General features: G+C 48.7%; 1 protein-coding gene and 1 long non-coding RNA gene across 2 annotated transcripts; both read right to left on the bottom strand.

Moving 5' to 3' along the window:
• Positions 1-67: 67 nt before the first annotated feature.
• On the bottom strand, positions 68-1,275 carry LOC311204599 (ephrin-A4-like; the record flags this gene model as incomplete). The annotated part of the gene is made up of 4 exons (XM_084281003.1): positions 68-156; positions 241-300; positions 492-560; positions 945-1,275. The coding sequence occupies 4 exons, from the start codon at positions 1,273-1,275 to the stop codon at positions 68-70; spliced, it is 549 nt and encodes a 182-aa protein (XP_084137129.1).
• Positions 1,276-3,977: 2,702 nt separating this feature from the next.
• Positions 3,978-5,258, bottom strand: LOC311204603. The gene is made up of 4 exons (XR_014618079.1): positions 5,212-5,258; positions 4,902-4,973; positions 4,637-4,758; positions 3,978-4,071 (listed from the first exon to the last, which is right to left on the bottom strand). It is a non-coding gene; the product is annotated as an uncharacterized lncRNA (long non-coding RNA).
• Between the last annotated feature and the right edge of the window lie 13,496 nt (positions 5,259-18,754).

The following is an 18,754-nucleotide window of genomic DNA, read 5'->3' as shown; positions in this document are numbered from 1 at the left end:
AGAGGAAGAGTCCAGAAGGGGCAGTGGGGCAGCAGGACCTGTGTCCCCTCCGTGGGCGATGCCGGGGTCAGATCCGGAGCAGGGTGAGGAGCGCGAGCACCAGGCACGGGGCGCGGGGCTGCAGCGGGGCCGCCCTGTCCCGGGCGGGCACCGGCTCTGCCAGGACAGGGTGAGAGGTGAGGGCAAACCTCGCAGCCCCCCAGTGCCCCCCTCACCCCCCACCCCCACCCCAACACTCACCCTCTGGCCCCCCACGCCCGTGGGGCTGCGAATTGGGAACCTTTGTCACCGGCTCCGGCGCTGGAACAAACCCACCCGAGTCAGGATGGGTGGAATGGGGGGGTCTGTGCCCCCCCCCCCAGTGCTCCAGAGCAAACCAGGGTCCCCAGCAAGGACCAGGCTGCCCCAGATTCAGGAGAAGGGGGAACCCCTAGACTTTTTGGGGGTGCAGACCACCCCACCCCACCCACCCCACCCCGGACTGCACTCACTGGTGTGTCTGCAGCAGACGGAGACTCGCAGCTTCAGGCAGCGCCCGGCGCTCCCGGGGTTGGGGACAGCTGGGAGTGGGGACAGATCAGCGGGGGGGGGGGGGGGGTGTCCCCCCCAGAGCTCCAGCCCGAGACGGGACCCCCCCCCCCACCGCCACGGGCCAGAACCGGGCCTGGGGCTCCCCCTCCCGGCCAACAGCGGCCGCACCCCGGGCCACGCAGACCCCCGACCCACCCCCCCTCCATCACCCCCCCCCCATGTGCAACCGGACACCCCCCTCCCCACATACACCCCCTCCCTGTGCACACCCCCACCGCCCACCTCCTCCCTCAAAGACCCCTCCCCCTCCTTTTTCAGGACACAACCCAACCCCGCTGAGACCCATCCCCAGGTACCCCCATCCCTCAGGACCACCCCCTTTGCCCGCCCCCCCCCCCCCCCCCCCATCTCACAGATGTAGTAATAGGTCTCCCCAGGCTGGAACTCGACGCCCAGAGGAAAGGGGGTGAAGCGCTGGATCTTCTCCGGAAAGCGGACGGGGCCGAAGGGCGCCCGGGGCCGGTTGCACTCCCAGCGCTTGAAGGCGCCGGGGGTCTTGTTGCAGCCGCGGTGACCCTCCAGATCCACCATGAAGAGCGTGAAGGTCTCTGCCCGCCCGCCGGGCGCGGCCCCCTCGTAGTGCGGGCAGTAGATGTCCAGGTAGTCATTGATGGCCACCTGGATGGTGTAGTCGTCCCGTAGGAACCTGATGGAGGGGGAGAGACGGCGGGTCCTGTGGGCCATGGGGTGGGATGCCCTGCTGGGGGGGGGGGCCTGTGGGCCATGGGGTGGGATGCCCCACTGGGGGGGGCCTGTGGGCCATGGGGTGGGATGCCCTGCTGGGGGGGGGGGCCTGTGGGCCATGGGGTGGGATGCCCCACTGGGGGGGGCCTGTGGGCCATGGGGTGGGATGCCCTGCTGGGGGGTCCTGTGGGCCATGGGGTGGGATGCCCCACGGGGGGGGTCCTGTGGGCCATGGGGTGGGATGCCCTGCTGGGGGGGGGGGCCTGTGGGCCATGGGGTGGGATGCCCCACGGGGGGGGTCCTGTGGGCCATGGGGTGGGATGCCCCACGGGGGGGTCCTGTGGACCATGGGGTGGGATGCCCCACGGGGGGGGTCCTGTGGGCCATGGGGTGGGATGCCCTGCTGGGGGGTCCTGTGGGCCATGGGGTGGGATGCCCTGCTGGGGGGGGGGGGTCCTGTGAACCATGGGGTGGGATGCCCTGCTGGGGGAGGGGGCCTGTGGGCTATGGGGTGGGATGCCCTGCTGGGGGGGTCCTGTGGGCTATGGGGTGGGATGCCCCATTGGGGGGGGGGGGTCCTGTGGGCCATGGGGTGGGATGTCCCACTGGGGGGGGGGGGTCCTGTGGGCCATGGGGTGGGATGCCCCACTGCGCCCCTGTCCCATGGAGCAGGTGGATGGGGGGGTTGAGTTGGAACCACTGCATCATCAGCAACCAGCTGTGGTTGCTGGAGCTGAATGGGTTTGGCTGGGGGGTTGGAGGGGGGGGAAGGGGACGAAGCCCCCTGCCCCAGGCACCCACCTCATGGCCATCACCCCCAACCTGACTGGGGGCTGCCCCCTGTGACACCCCTGCGCTGGCTGGCGTGGGGGGCACGGGGGCTCCGAGGGTGGGGTGGTGAGCAGGGGAGGGGGCCCAGCCGGGTAGTGGGGGGTGGGTGAGCAGGGGAGGGGGCCCCAGCCCCGGTCCGGGCGCTGCCATGGCGTGAGCTCACTCCCGCCTGTGCAAACAGAGCAGCCAGCCAGGCCGGGGTGGAGCAGCCGCTGCCGCGGGCACCCACACGCGTGTGCTCCCGTGCACATGTGTGTGCACACGCCTGGGCCCTGCCTGCCCGGGGGGGCGGGGGGGGACGGAGCAGCAGCCCCCCAGCCCCCTGCCCAGGCTGCGGCCTGCGCCCGCCTCTCCCAGCCGGGCCCGTCCTCGGCACTGCTGCACCCCCCCCCGCCTCACCCAGCTGCTGCGGGGCCCGCAGGGTCACCCCGTCCCACGGGCTGGGGGGGGGACGACACCCCAACACTGGCTGCAGCCCCCTCGTGCCCCCAGCACGGGCACCGGCAGCGCTGACACCAGCGCCGGTTCCGGCGGCCTGGGCGGAGGCCGCAGCGTCGCTCCCCAAGCTGGCGGTGCTGGGGAGGTTTGGGGGTCCCCCCCTTGCCCCCCCCCACCCCCACCCCCCAAAGCCGGGGGCTCTCAGCGGCCAGGACGGGGCACAGGCTCCCTGCTGACTCACAGCATCCCCACGCCGGCCGGGACGGGCCCGGGCACGGCCAAGAGCTGCCGGGGGGCTGGGGCGCTGCCCTGACCCCGTGAAGGGCCAAAAGCCCCCCCCACACCCCCCCCACACCCCCCCATCCCCAGGGCACCCATGGGTGGTGGGTTCCCACAGCTCCCATCCCTGTCACCCCACCCCAGCGTCGCTGCCCGGGGAGCACCTGCCCACCCCAGCCGGGTTTGGTGGGGTGATGAGACCCCTTCTGTGTGTGGGGGGGTGCAGCCCCCTCACTCCCACCCCCAAACCCACCCCCCTGGTCCCACCCAGCCCGGAGCTCGGGAGTGCCTGAAGAGGAGAGGGCAGGAGGAGGGATGGGGCTGGACCCCAGCCCGGACACCACGGCACAGCCCGTGGGCAGCCCCCCCAATCCGGGGCGGGGGGGCAGTTTGGGGGGCTGCGGTGCCCGGTACCACCCCCCCCCCGCAGCAGCCCCACCTGACCCCAGGCTCGGTGCTGTGCCGGGTGCCACCGGCCCCACACCGCCGGTACCGGGGCCAGGTGCAGGTTGGTACCAGGGACTCGAACCCCCCCCCACACCCCACCCAAAACACCCACCGGCCTGGGTGCCCCCCCCAACCCCCGGGTGCTTCACCTGCCGGTGCCGCCCGGTGCCGCCCCGGGGCTCGGGCTCACGGGGGGATGCCCGGTGCTGCTACGGGGTCGGTACCGCCCCGGGGGTACCCACCGGCTCGGTAACGCCCAGAAGCGCTCGGTGGCTCGGTACCCCCCCCCCCGGGATGCGGTGTCGCTCGGTGATGTTGGTTGGGTACCAGCCCCGGTACCAACCCACCGGGCATCACCGAGCGACACCGCATCCCGGAGGGGGGGGGGGGGGGGTACCACCCCACCTCGGTCTCACCTGGGGGGCACCCGGTAACCCGCTGCTCCCCCCGGGGGGGGCACCACCCCCTCCTCCCCTCAACCTCCCGCCTTCCCGACCCTCCCGGTAGCGCGGGGCCCCCCGGATAGGGGGGAGGGGGGGGGGGGGCTGCCTCGGCGGGGCCCGGGGGGCTCACCAAGGGGGCGGGGAGGGCTACCTGGGGTTGCTGCGCCCAGGGCGGTACTTCCGGTGGGCGCCGCGGGGGCTGCTGGGAGATGTAGTCCCGGCCCCTGTGTGGTGGTTCCCCCCCCCCCCAACTCCTCCCCGTTACCCCCCGGCGCGGCCCTTCCCTCCCCACCCCCCGGAGTCCGGCGCTGCGACGGTCCCGGGCCGCGCTCAGGCCTCAGGCGGGGGGGGCGCGGGCCTGGGGAGAGAAGGGGAGGGGGAGAGAGGGGGGAGAAGGGGGGGCCATGGGGCGCAGCCCGGATCCCCCGCCCCGCCCCCCCTCGCTGCAGCCCTCTGCCCCCATCCCTCCCGCCTCCCTGTCCGACCCCCCAGCCCCCCATCCCTCCTGCCTGCCCCCCCCAGCACCCCACAACCCCTTCTGCCCCCCCATAGCCCCCCCCAACCCCTTCAGCCCCACATCCCTCCTGTCTGTCCCCCCATAGCCCCCCCAACCCCTTCTGCCCCCCCCATAGTCCCCCCCAACCCCTTCTGTCCCCCCCATAGTCCCCCCCAACCCCTTCTGCCCCCCCATAGCCCCCCCCCCAACCCCTTCAGCCCCACATCCCTCCTGTCTGTCCCCCCATAGCCCCCCCAACCCCTTCTGCCCCCCCCATAGTCCCCCCCAACCCCTTCTGCCCCCATCCCTCCTGTCTGTCCCCCCATAGCCCCCTCTGCTCCTCCTTCCCCCCCATAGCTCGTGTCTGCCCCCCCATCCCTCCTCTGCCCCCCCCCCATCCCAGCCGTGCCTGTGTCCCCCCCCTCACCTGGAGGGAATCACCGTGACATAGGGGTGATCCGGGGGGGTCTCGCTGGGGGGCAGCGAAGGCACAGGGGGCCCTGAAGGCAGCGGGCGCTGGGGCGGGGGCGGCTTGCTGGGCCCTGGGGGCTGTGTGGAAAGCGGGGGGGTCAGAGCTCCAATGGGGGGGGGGGGGGGGGGGGTCCCCTAACCCCCATCCCTTGCCCGGGGGGGCCCAGCCCGGGCAGACGCCGTCCTGCCCCACACGCCGGCGCCGCCGGTGCCGCCGTTACCTGAGCGCCGGGTGCCGCGGGGTCTGCGGGCAGCGGGCGTGTGGGGGGGGGCGGCCTGTCCGAAGGGGGGGCCTGGGGCGGACAGAGCGGGGACACTGAGGCAGCTCCGGGCACGGAGGGGGAGGAGGAGGAGGAGGAGGAGGAAGAGGAGGAGGAGTGGGGGTGGGGGGGTGCAGCGATGGGCGCTGAGCCCCCAGGGGCTGCAGCCCGGACCCCCCCGCATGCAGAGCCAGCCATGCAGCAGCAGCTGGGCCGGGGCAGCCAGGACCGCCCCCCCCCCAGGCCCCCAGCCCCCCAGCCCGGGCTTTACCTTGGGAGGAGGGTCCGGCGGGAGGGGCCGGGAGGGCGGGTCGGGCCGTGCCGAGCCGGGGGCAGCCGGCTGCAGAGAGAGGGAGAGGGGGGTGTGGAGGAGTGGCTCCGTGAGATGCCAGGCCATGGCTCTATGGAGCCATTGTTCGAGCAGTCTCCTGTGTAACTTACTAGTAGGAGTAGGCGTTGCCCCATCCCGACGCAAACGATGGAGAGGAAGGTCGGTGTTTTTGAGAGCGAATGTTACACAGGGACAAGAAGGAGAAGCAAGAGGTTTGTTTCAAGGATCTGCTGTTCCTGAGAAAGGGAAAGAAACGCTGTTCCCAGGGTTACCGACAAGCGAGACGCTCACGCGGGGAGTGTGCTTAGCAGCAGTTTATTCAGAGAGAAAGACACAGCGCTGGGCGGGAGGAGACCTGAGTCTCACCACTCCGCGCTGTGGAGAGGTAGGATACAAGGATTTATACTCTTTAATAAACAAAGCAATCTATTTTCCAGTTATTCATTCATTTTTGTGATTAGCCAAGCAAAGTTCATATATTCGTTTTTCTTCGTCTTCTTGTCCAATCATTAAACAGACTTTTTCATTCCTCCTTATCGATGACCCTGGTGTCAGATGTATTTCGCACATGGTTTCCTTTCACACTAGTGTGGTCACAGACTCTTTTTATAGGATGTTTTCCAAATCCGCTTCGTCTTCTTTCTCTTCCTCTGATCGCTCGTTCCATTCCATAAGCAAAGCATAATACAAAATAAGCTTAATATTAACTTCAAAATACTTTACCTTTGTTTTAACTCGTACAAGCATAAAAAGAATCATTCCCTCCTCCTGCAGTTTATTTTGATCGAGTCTAGGCAAGCAGAAAAGCTTCTAAAGCATTTCGTTGATGATCATTCATCCAAACCTCGTACTATTTCAACTATTATCGGAGGAATCAGCAAACGTTCACTTGTCCCTTAGTTGGCCCCTCTCCCATATTTGCTCATCTTTAACAGCAAGCTCATCCATTGGCTACTTAATTTCTGTGGTTTCCACTTCTAAGTGACCTATAACTCAATTCCATGTCTCGTTAGCGACTCACAATGTACGTTACACAATCATTCTTACAAAATCAGAACGTTACAACCTGTTTCAAGGTACATGTGGTTTACTGAACCAAAGGCTCATCTATCACACCCAGATTGCAAGGTGAGGGATGTAACCTTTAACCAAGAACCAATCAAGTGGTGACAATTCTAATAGGCATGAGTAACAGTTATAATATGCATTAAGGATAGGATAAAAGAAAGCCGTTGGCCATCATCAACCCATCACTTTGCTTACATGAAGCGGTGTCCCGTCTCTCAGCTGCGGCAGAAACTATGTCCTCAGGTAGTGGGAAAACTCTGAAATCGTGGGGGAGAGGCGTGCAGGCCCTCCGGAAGGTGACCCAAGAGCAGGACACTTGGAGGGTGGTGAAAGAATGTTTGTGGGTCACCCCACAATTGGGAATCGGGGCGGCCACACAAACTTTGCAGCCCCCAGACGGTGACGAGCCTGCTGAGCCCAAAGATCAAGAGGGCGATACGCCTCATAAAAGTTCGTGTAAAGTATCATTGGTTGGTTTTCCCCCAGCCCCTGAGCTACAAGGGGCAGCAATAGGACGTGATTGGGATTTTTGCAATGGGACAAATTCAAATTGTTAATTAATGTCTGTCGAATGTTCACAGTTCTTACTGACTATTGCAAATGCAATTGGAAAACTGTTTATTGTTTGAATGTTTTGATTGTCGCTGTTGAGCTGTTGTGCACACATTTTACTTTTCCTTCCTCCTTACTTTATCTCCATCCTCTATCCATCACGGAGTAGGTACCATCAATAAGATGGCAATGTTGAGCCACGGGGTGGTGTGACATACTGTATCCCTCAACGAATGCCTGTACCAGAGGACTTATGTCTCAACATTGCTGAAATATTACATTAAGATGCTTGTAAAGGGTTAAGGAAGACTTGCTACCAGGATGGCTTGAAGTGCCCTAGCAGTGACCTCCCATGAACAATGCCTGGCTTGAACGACTCTGCCTCACTGATAAAGAAGAAACATCAAAAGGGATGTAAGTTTGGGTCTAACACCATGTCTTAAGTAAATTGCACACTCAAGGACTATGTGCTCTGTGGAAATAAAATGACTTCTTTAATGAGTTCCAGTACCCCCCTCCTCCTTATCTGTTCATGAATTCCTTGCTTGTCTCTAATTGGTCACAAATGCAGGCAAAGCATCTCACTTTAACTAGTTCAAGCTCCCCTTGTCCTTCAAGGTACACAAAACCTGCTAAATCCAACTTGTAGTTGGGATCAGAGTCAAGGGGTAACTGAGTCTGCGCAAGACAGAAGGTTACTTGCGGTGAGGAAGAGGAGCCATCCGACTTCATCCCCACGACCCTCCACGACAACCCCCAAACAGCAGTGCGCAGGCACAATGGGGAGGAGTTGATGGAAATCACTTCTTGGGGCACATTTTAATATGAAGCGGGACGAGTTAGGAATATGTACAGGGGTATGAGGTCACCTAATGAGTAAGTATCATTGTTAGTGTGCGGGTGTTGCAGGCTGAATAAAGTAACTTAAACCTTGACTCAGTTTTGAGTCTTAATTCTGTTCCCGAGAATTGTGGAGACCTCCTCACGATAAAGCACCTCATTGGACATCACTCAGGGGTTCAGCCCAGCCGCCCCCAGCCCCCCAGAGCAACCTGAGGTCGGTTGGAATGCGAGGGGGTTTAACCTCTGCCAAAGCCGCTGATCTGGGTGTGGATCGTGACATTTTAATAGTGTAGTCGGCAGGATTCTCGGAGAACAGAAAGGTGTGAGGTCCTGAGAGTGAATAGGGGAACTTTGATGCTTAAGTTGGACCCTCTCAGGATGTATTGCCCCTTTGAGTTGTATAGGATGGCTGCCCCTATGGCAGTCGGTAGAAGTGAACCAACAGTTGCTGCTAAGAGAGAGAACTCCTGCCTGTCACGCAGGAGACCGGGGTTCCATTCCCCAACAGGGAGTCCTTTCCTGGTGACATTGATTTATTGGTATCGACTTCAGATATTGCCAAAAGGAACTGAGTTTTGGAAATCGATTTAAATGTGATGAACTCTTTGTGTGAGTGAAACGAGTTGACTCTGGTGTGAGTGGTGAGTGACTGAGCTGCAGCGTATCTGTGAGAGAGAGAAAAACCTTTTCATACCCATTGTCGTGCTTTGCACATGCAAGAAATCCTTGTACCTGGTACTGTGTGTTGTTTGAATGATTTAAGTGTTTGACTGAGATGCAGTCTGACTGTGAAGCGAGTGTGAGTGCTGATCGGTGGTTCTGTGTCTCCGCAAGGAGAGCAGCTGGAGACAGACAAAGCAAGTGGCAAATTTAAGCTGTTTGTGTGGACAGGAGTCAGACTATGTGTTGAGAGTGTCCCTGTCAGTAGGAGATGGAATTTTGTTATCAGAAAGAGAAGAAAAAGGGAAATAATTACGGAAGCAATGGGATGGCAAAAAGGCATTCCCTGAGAACTCATGATGGGGTGCCGACAGATAAATTGGTAAAGTTAGTACTAAGACAACCCAAAAATCCACAAATCAAGGTCGAAAATCCTGTTCCTAGTGCTCTTTTATTGCATTTAACCGTGTCCCCCAAGCTGCCGGGAGGCTAGCTCCTTCGTCCCCTTGTAAGTGAGTGGGGGGCAAAGGGTGTATATATATATCAGAAAACTCACTGAAAAACCACTGAGGTGATTTACTGATTACTTGTTTTGTAGAACCTAAGTTAATACCTGTAACATTTTTGGTAGACACTAAAGTTTATCTCCACACTTAGAAAAGAAGATGCTATCTGCATAGTTTTATAAGAAATTGCCTTGTTGCTGCCTTTAACATTAAGGGCTCACTTTCCCCTTTTCCCCCCTTGCTGTTTTTTCCTCTTCTCACCGAGAAGCGAATTTGTTTATTTTCTTTCCAGGGAGAAGAAAGAAGTCACAGTGAGGATGCCTGCCTTATCAGCTGTGTTTATCCCTGCCCTCATTTATGGGGGTAGAGGGAAGCCAATGGAATGTAGCAACTCGCATCTTGCAATGTCGCTTATCTGATGTGGGTGGGTTTGCAGCGCTCACGGATTAGCTAACTGAGAGCAAGGCTGGTTACGTAGCAAAGAAAATGGAAAATAACAGGAACTGGTATTAGAGGAAATACAAGCCTCAACTCAGCAGCTGGAGTTACAAGGCAGTTGTAAAAGATCTGTCGAGATTGAAATAGGTGGAACACAAAATTAGGGGGAAAAATGAGTGGCCTCCCAAAAGAACAAAGCATTTCAGGCTGGCCACGTGGAAGCCTAATGAATTGATAACAGGGGCATGGGAACCAATTTACAACCTGAACTGCATAATTCGCTTGCAAGCAGTTTTGGAAATAATTTCCAACAAAACTGCCAATGCTACAGACCTCCTGAATCAACAATCTTGACAGAGTATATGGCATATTAAGTATTTCTACCGTGTCTGATCCTATGGATCCAACACGTGGTGAACCGCATGCAAGCAGTTACCGTAACAGAATAAAACATCAAGTTTCTAAAACCAACAAAACAAGTAACTGTTAGGATCATATAACCCTATCCCTTCTATGCTTGCTATAAACTTATTAGTCACAGATACGCGCGCACACATACACACACACCTTGAGCTCAGTTCATTTTAAGTGTACTTGGAAGCATGATGATTTTAAATGACTATTTTTGCACTAGAATTGTTCTTAATTTCCATTGGTGAAAGATGCTATATCAACAGGACTTTTCTCTACAGATTTAAGTAGCTGGAGACTCCCTTTCAGTCATTTGATTTTACCTACTGGTCCCCGTGTTATCATCTTTCCTCCCCAGTTTTCATTATTTCCACTCTTCCTTCTTAAGGAAATCACATTTGGAATAGTTAAACTAGAATAGTTACAATAGAAACTGTAATGCTTCAAATATTATTTCTATGCTATTTCACTAGATTTTTATCACGAATATGCTTGCCGATACATTCTTATGATTGCCTGACAGTATGATTATTGCCTTATGATTCTTAAGTCTGCCTGACAGTCTGTATAATCTTACACGTAAATTAGTATTTTAGAATCACTGAAGTTCATTGTAACTTATACCATAACTCAGTGTGAACGACTAAATGAAGTACATAGCTAACTGCAGTTTTGATCTTTGCCTGTCCTGACTTGACATCCTGCAGATGTGAGGCAGCATATATATACTTTTCCTGGAGTAGAGTATCATTTTCTTATCATCATTCTCCTATTCTTAGACTGGGTCTTCCCAAGAGTACGGATCCAGCAGGGCTTAGCATCTGAGAGTCTGCATTTTGGAAATCTTAAGCCACAATTGTATTCTTGAAATGAAAGTATTGTTTGTTAACTACGAGAAAATAATGTTTGATAAACGTCACTCTGTGAGCTGTATAATCAAATATTCTTTTGAATGAAATGAGTAATCTTCAGATAGTAGCCTAATATTCGTTTAAGGGTTCAAAAATCTTGTGTCTGTGTGTGTATGTGTGTGTTTGTGTTTGCACATGAGAGAGAAGAGAGGTAGAGGGAAGCATAAATCATTCACCCACGGTCCAATTTGTCCTAGTGTTTGTGAGTGGATACTGGAGAACACATGACAATACAGAAACTTGGTAAAACTGCCCCCCAAATACTGCAGTAGTTCCTTTGAATATGGATTGCAGAGTTGTAATTAGTATTGTTATATTTAACTGGCCTTCAAAAACCTTTCTTCTGTGAGTGTTTTCTGAACCTACAAATGTCTCAGGCCTCCATAATTTCCTGGGGAGACCAGAAAGTTTACTAATACATTATTTCCTACATGAAAAGCACCTCTTGTTTGATTGAAAACCAGTGCCTAATAATTTCTTTGTTATGTTTTGCTTCCTGTGGTATGAATAATTAATATTCCTCTTAAGCTCTTCATGTGGTTCTTGATTTTGTTGATTTCTGACCATTCTTACTGAAGATTAAAAAAATACAGTAGATTTAGAAGAGTGCCAGTGCTTTTTTGCTCAATTTCCTTCTTTATTGGCATCCATTTCTTCTTTACCATCATAGCACAATGTACTGGGAAGACACTTTCAAGGAACCATTCAAGATTTCTGTCTTGCTACCTCTCTTTTTTCTATCCTCAATGATGACCTTTTTGAATGTAATCGATTCTGTAGCCTTAGCTGATTTACGACTAATTCCCCTTCAGCCTCTTTGGGCTGGCTTCCTGCAGTACCTATAAATACTCTTACTGGCATTAACAATCTCAGTTTCCTCAGAGCTCTGTAGCTTCTTCTACATTCTCATCCTTCTCAATCTGCTGCCTTTAGTTGATCATCGACTCCTACTGGCAATGTGTTGTCATGAATTAATGCTGTTCTACCTCTTCAGTCTGTGCTGCATTATTGTCTCAGTTACTGTATCAGCATCCTGTGAATTTCTCCCTCAGCCTTCAAACACATTCTAATCCGGTCAACGGGCACTGCTAAATCCTGAGTCTTCCTTAGGAGGGGTCTTTCTTAATGAGTCTTGTAGGAAAAAGGCTCCTGCATAAAGAATCTTATCTCCGTTGATTCTATCCATTCATCTGCTACATTTGGCCTTGTCCATTTTCACTTCAGAACCCTTCATAGTCCCATGCTCAGCCTACATCGCAGTCTCACTGCAAACTGTTTAGAATGTGACCCCTGCACATTTCTCTGAAACTATGTGATAAAACCCAGGGCTATGCTACATGCACAGTACTATTAAAGATGTTTAATGCATGACTTGTCGCGATGATTTATCTTAAGTACTGGTTCCTTATTTGCAAAAGCGCACATTTTCCTTAGGTTAATAGCTTGGCTGTTAATATTTACTTCTAGATCGCTTTTGTGGTGAGTATAACAGTTACTTATGGCTAGTCATGTCGAAAAAATATCACAGTAAAGCAGCACAATATTCATATGTGTTGGGTGAAGGCATGTTTGTCAGCGTGCTGATGGGTAAGATGTTTTCTCAGGAGAACTTCAGATACACAGAGAAATGTATGCATGAGGTCCCTTAGTCATAAAGATATCATCCTGCTGTGCTGAATTTAGTATGTATTTCATAAGCAAACACAAACTAATTTTTTCCCCTTGAAATACAAAATAATATTCAAAACCTAAACAGCTTCCTTGGGTAACTTGGAATTTAAAAGGAAGCTTTATCTAAAGGTTGGCAGAATATATTTTAAAAAATCTGCTCAGAGACCTCAGGAAATTACTTTTTCCTATGGCTCTGATTAAATATTTCATGGCAGCACATGCTTTCTTATTTGTACTTGCTATGTCAAGATAAAAAACTCAAACAAACCAAACCCTCTTTTTATAGTAAATACACTTATTTTGGATATAATACCCATCAACACCAGAAGGCATGACCTAGGCAGACTGCTGAGTCTGCAGGGTGAATGTTGTCCCACGCTGAAAATGAACATGCAGGAGCATTCCTTATTGACAGCTTCTGGAGCTGGTTTCTTAATTTAACACTTGAAGAAATACATTGAAGACCACAGGCAATTTGTCGTGCTGAAAGAGCAGGGAAGCACGTCGAACTTTAGAGCTTTGGATCAGTAGAGAATCACTGCTAGATAACACAAGCTGCTGTTTTTTCTGTTTTTAAAAGTAATAACATTTTCATAAGATTAAAATGTTTCCTTTTTCTGGAATAGGTGCTGTTGTGCCTCTCTCCCTCACAAGCATTTTAGATTACTAGATTTCCTGTAATTAAACGTTGACAAACAAAACTGTCCACAGTCTATTCTAGCAGTCACTGTGTGACCTATCATGGGCAGCATCCCTTTTTTCCACATTTTTTTCTAACCCTGCTTTACAAGCTTATGTTGTTTTCTTCCTTTTCACCCATCACAGAACTCCCACAACCTCGAGTAAAATAAAAATTAATGATACAGTACTTCGTTTTGTTTCTCTGACCAAAGTTTTTACTTGGTTCATGAATCATTTTATTTGTCTGGATTGAGAGCTATACCTCCCTCAGATGTAATGTGAAAGGGTACACATCTCCAGCCCTTGCTTCTAGGATGTCCTTTCTGATTCAGTCTTAATTCTTTTTGAGTATTTCAGAGAATTTCTCTCCTAGCTTTGTGTTCAAGTAGCAAACTGTGGAGCTTTTTCTTCCGTTCCAAGCAGATAATTTTGTATAAGCTGTACCAGAATCTCCCAGCAAAGGATCTCTTGATACTTGAAGAAATATTCCAGGAAATAGATAATGAATCTTTGCACATTTTCTTTGACATCAGAAAATGTTAGCAAGTGTTATAATTATTTGTTTAAAATATCTGCTCCTTAACACTTTACTATGGAGAATTTTTTTTTGTGTATGCCTGAGGCATAACATAGCAAAAATATTTTCATCTCAAAGAAAAGCAGAAATCAAACCTTCAGTCACCTAGTGGATAAAGGCTTTGTAGAATGTCTGCAAAGAGACTGTGAATTCTGTGAAAAATTAGTTCAAAATATCAAGTTTTCTTTAATTTTCTAGAAGACACAAATCTCGTTTCTTCTTTTCTTGCTGGTTGTTGTGATTTTTGTTACGGATGCGATCCTAACATACATTGGCCTCTATGTTGTACAGCCATATGCTGAAAGACAAACTGTCTCAAAACCTTTAAAAACATTGCCTGATGCTATTGACGTGCAAATAAAGTTATGCCTTTTTATGCAGCTACATGAAATCACTTCTTTCCATAACCCTGCTTGTATAGGGTTAGCTCTAGCTATTTGTTAGGGTAGGTGGGATTACCAATTACAGCTTCCTTCTGTTAACTTCCTAAATCCCCCATAAAACAGTAAGAGAAAGCAGTTAATCACCCCTGCCAATTTTAACAGGAAACAATTATTGCTGGTGAATAATAAATGTTTCACATTTACAAATTTACAGTTTTTTGGCACATGCAGCTTCCTGGAAGTTTAAAGGCACTCTCTGCCTGTCTTTAAGTAAGTATACAAGCAAAGGGTTTTTCTAAGTGTTTGAGATTTGGAAAAATGAAGAAGTTAAGTCTGAGTTCTGTTCTTATACTGTTCACTGTGGACTTAAATAGAGCTCTGCATGTGCACCAGGATTGACCCGTGTGAAGTCATGACTGACTCAGCCATTGTTTATAGAAACAGTATAGCATTTCGTGGAAGAAAGAGAAATTTTGCCTTTGAAATTTAAGTAAATATTATTAATTTTCAGAAAATGTTTCCTTTTTTTCTTTTTTTCCCAGATAGCAGTTAAATGTTTTCTAAATCTTTGCAGCTGATAAAGAAAACAAGTGTCATAGAATATTAAACCTCAAAATAATAATAAAAAATACAACTATGCACAGTGCTATTAAACTACAAAAATTTAATCCTTTTTTTTTTTCTTCAGCTTCCTTCCTGCTTATGTTCATGGAAGCAAAGTAATGGATTAGTGCACATAAAAAGGTGAACAAGCCTTTAAAACTCAAAGCTAAGAAGAAAAAAAAAGACAAAGTTGTTTTACTGAAGTTAATAAACTCCACATTCTGAGACAAATATCCTCAAGCCATTTGTTTAAACAAGCATTAAGTTTAGCAGCACTACACCATAACATGATACTCCAAATTAAACTTTTGCATCTCAAGTGACCTTTATAGCAGTTTTACAGTTCATAAATTCTTTACAATAGTGCTATGTGGAGTAGTTTTAATAAATCTTAGTTGTGCTGTAAACGTTATAGCACATACTTGAAATGGCATTTCCAGTCCTAACAAACACAAGTGTGGAATGATTCCCCTATTCCATATGGAGGATTTTGCTTCAGTATTCATGAAATACCAGAGAATATTCCATTAATAAGGGGGAAAATGCCTCAAGTAACCCAGTCATATTGGAAAAGAAAAATATGACTGATAAACTTATTTATCAAAGTGGATGGAAAGCATAACAACTCTTCCCATACCAATAGGAAAATCTTCTTCACGGTGCCGAGCTTGTAAAGTACTCCAGGATAGCTGCGTGGAGAAAGGATTATGTTTTCCATTTTCTGTTTTCTTTTAAGACTTGATTCACAGAATCACAGAATCTTAGGGGTTGGAAGGGACCTCAAGAGATCATCGGGTCCAACCCCCCTGCCAAAGCAGGCTCCCTATCTCACATTACACAGACAGGCATCCAGACGAGACTTGAATATCTCCAGAGAAGGAGACTCAACCACCTCCCTGGGCAGCCTATTCCACTGCTCCGTCACCCTCACTGTGAAAAAGTTCTTCCGCATGTTGGTGCGGAACTTCCTATGCTCCAGCTTACAGCCATTGCCCCTAGTCCTGTCCCCACAGACCACTGAAAAGGGGCTGGCCAATTCCCCCTGCATCCCAAGTCTAAGATATATTCCTTGGCAAAGTGTCAGACCTGTAGAACTGTAAGCTGTGTGGTCTGTTTCATTCTCTCCATTACAATGGGATAAATCTGCCTAGCTAAAGGATGTCTGCTTAATCTCATTTATCTGACTCTTTTGTGAAAAAATAAAATGCAGTTAAGTATAGTACTGAAAGTACACTCATAATGTATTAAATCACCTGTTTTTATATTATATTTTCCAGCTGTATTTTCTCCATCTTGTAGTCAAGCTACTTATTTACTTATTGACTCCTTGATATCTTTTGACATAGTATTAGTACACTTGTTGAAAAATTTCACCACCACTGAGTTATCATTTTGAGGAAAGCGTGACATCCTCTGTCTTAACTTCCTTCTCTTTAAGAGTTCAGTTTTGAAAACATTTTCTCATTCATGTATATCTAACTTACTTTGTTGTTTGTGCTTCTGAGAGCATTTTCCAGTGCTCATAATTTTCACAATTTTCTTTTTTTCTTGATCTCAACCCAACTTTTTATCCCCACTGTATTTTTATCTTTTTTCCTTTTTTTCCTTTTTTATGTGAATAAACTTTTCTTTCTCGCTCTTATAGTCAGTAAAAGATGTTTTTATTCAGACAAATTTAAGCATCTGAAACTGAAAGTTTTCAAACTTTAGGTTCTTTGTAGATGTTGCTATTGAAAATAAGCCAAGCTTTAAAAAAAATCCTCACATTTCCATGAATGTTAAATTATGGATTCTGAAGTCAGAACTCAAACCTTTACGCATTTTAAGGATCTTATTCATAAAAAATGCACGAGTTAATGATGAATTAGTTAGAAGATAACTACTGCTATGTATGTTTTGTTCTTTCCCTAAAATAAGCAAAACCTACAGGGTCTGCAAAGCTGTCACTGCTACTTGAGGGATGCATAATTTTCTTATGAGGAAATGTAATTACTGATCTATTCATTTGCTCGTAAATGATGAACAATAAAAATGGAGGCTTATGGTGAAATAAAGATCATATATTGGATAGACAGAATCATACTGAGATCATAAATGTTAAGGTCTGGCATAAATTATTAATACAGAAAATCCATAAGAGAAAAATTATTCTAAGTAGTCCTGTAAGAAAATGTATAATGTAGTATTAATGAATCTCAGTTATAGACCAATTATTAGTATTTGAGACATTGGCTTTTAGCAGCAGTTAATTGTTGATCTGCAAAGACAGTTTAATAATGAATGACAGATTCCAAAAATGGTCTTTTCCTCCTGAGGATGGAAATATGCAGATCAAGGTATCTGTTTGAGCAATTTAAAGAATACAGAGGTTAATAGTCTCTATAATTGCCAGAACCTGTGATGAGTACTTAAAGCAAACAGTCAAATCTTGCAACATATGGTATCTATAAATTACACCATGATGTGAGGAGTGGGAGTTGATTTAGTATATTGTTTTGATGATTTTGCATATAATTATAGGATGTGAATTTTTTCCATCTGCTTTAACACTTTACAGTTATTCCTAAACACGTTGGAAAAGATTTTTAAGTGTATCATCCTTAGAATTAACTATGTTAAACATGATACTGTAATAAATGCCAATGCATTGGTTTTAAACATCTGATTCACAGTAAAGTAAAGATTTTCTTCACTTTGGAAGTTTGACAAAACTTTTAACCTCTTTCAACTTTGTTTTTGTTTATTATTTAGATGACAGTGGTTCAGAGAGATGTAAATTGAGATTGGATTCTGAACGTGCTAAAATCTTTAGGAAAAAACACTTCTGTCCTTCAACAGATGAGGCAGAAAAGGGAATGGAGGCATGAAGAAGCAAACATTTTGTGCCTTTATCAAGGCAAAAACTAGCCAAGTACAGATTAACTACTAAACCACTGCAGTGATCAAGCTTGTTGGCAAAAAGCACCTCCGAGCTCACCAGACTCTGAGAGGTATAGCCTTGTGCAAATTAGCAATTTCCTTTTATAACTTTTTCAAATGTTAACAAATGTTGCAATCCTTTTCTTTCAACCCTGAGTAGTGCTGATTATAAATTAGAGAATCTCATCAGCATGTGGACGCTTGCTCTGTTTCCCTGCTTCATCCATTTCTCCTCTTCACATGCTGTCCCCTCCATTCTTTCCTTTCCTGTAATGTTTTCTTTCCCTGCAGGGTTCATGCTGTGTAATGTCTCCACCCCTCTTTCAGTTAGCACTAGAACTGTAAGTACTGACGTTTGAGAGTTGAAAGAACTTAAGTGTAGGAAATTCTGAGGCAACCATAGAGTGCTCAGCATAATTACCTCCTTCCCAGAAACTGAAGCGTTTACATATTGCTACTCCTAAAACACGAAAGCCCACAAAGTCTCAATTCTCTTTAAGCAGTTCTAGTTTAAAGTTGTTTTGATTTTCATAAAAGAAGTAAGACTGGACCACCCTTCTTGCTTAGCAGAAGTAACTTCTGTACATAAATCTGACAGACTTTGAAACCACAGTTGTTCTTCAGAGAACTTTAAATTATGGACTCAAACAAAAACAGATTCTAAATTAGGAAATGTTTCTGCCAGATTTCAATATACAATGCAAAATTGGAACAATTCGTAAGCGTGGTGTTACATTCTTTAGTCTGTGCAATGTCCTAGCTGATCATAAAAAGTGCTACATATGATAACCAAACAGAAGCCTGGTAACGTTTTGGGAATGCTACATTCTATTATAACATACTCAGTGGAAAAAGATACGATTGAGAACAAGATACCTGGGACAAAATCACTGTAAAAACGACACTTTTATATGCAGAAAGGAGCCTTACTAGATTGCCTGGTAAGAAAATGTCCAAATTTTATATTCCTTTCAAACCATATTTCTACTAAGAAGTAAATTCAACTTGTAATACAAACCTTAGCCTTGCAATACCGACCTTAATACTCAGTGGCAGCACTGAAAATCCAAATAATTCCAAGAGCCATCAGTAACAAGGGTAGGCCTCTGAAATACATATCCTAACAGATAGAAGCAAAATATTTGAGTTGTTTTGAAATATCTCTTTTTAGTGAAAATGCACTGAGATTGTGTTGGAAAGTAGTGCCACTTTCCTGTCATTTATTTGAGTGTAAAACTTGTAAAAAGACAGCTTGGTTAC

This window comes from Gallinula chloropus (genome assembly GCF_964237585.1).
Source record: "Gallinula chloropus genome assembly, contig: HAP1_SCAFFOLD_143, whole genome shotgun sequence".
Lineage (NCBI taxonomy): Eukaryota > Metazoa > Chordata > Aves > Gruiformes > Rallidae > Gallinula > Gallinula chloropus.
Note: the sequence above shows the minus strand (reverse complement) of the source record. Positions and strands in the feature narration are given on the sequence as shown.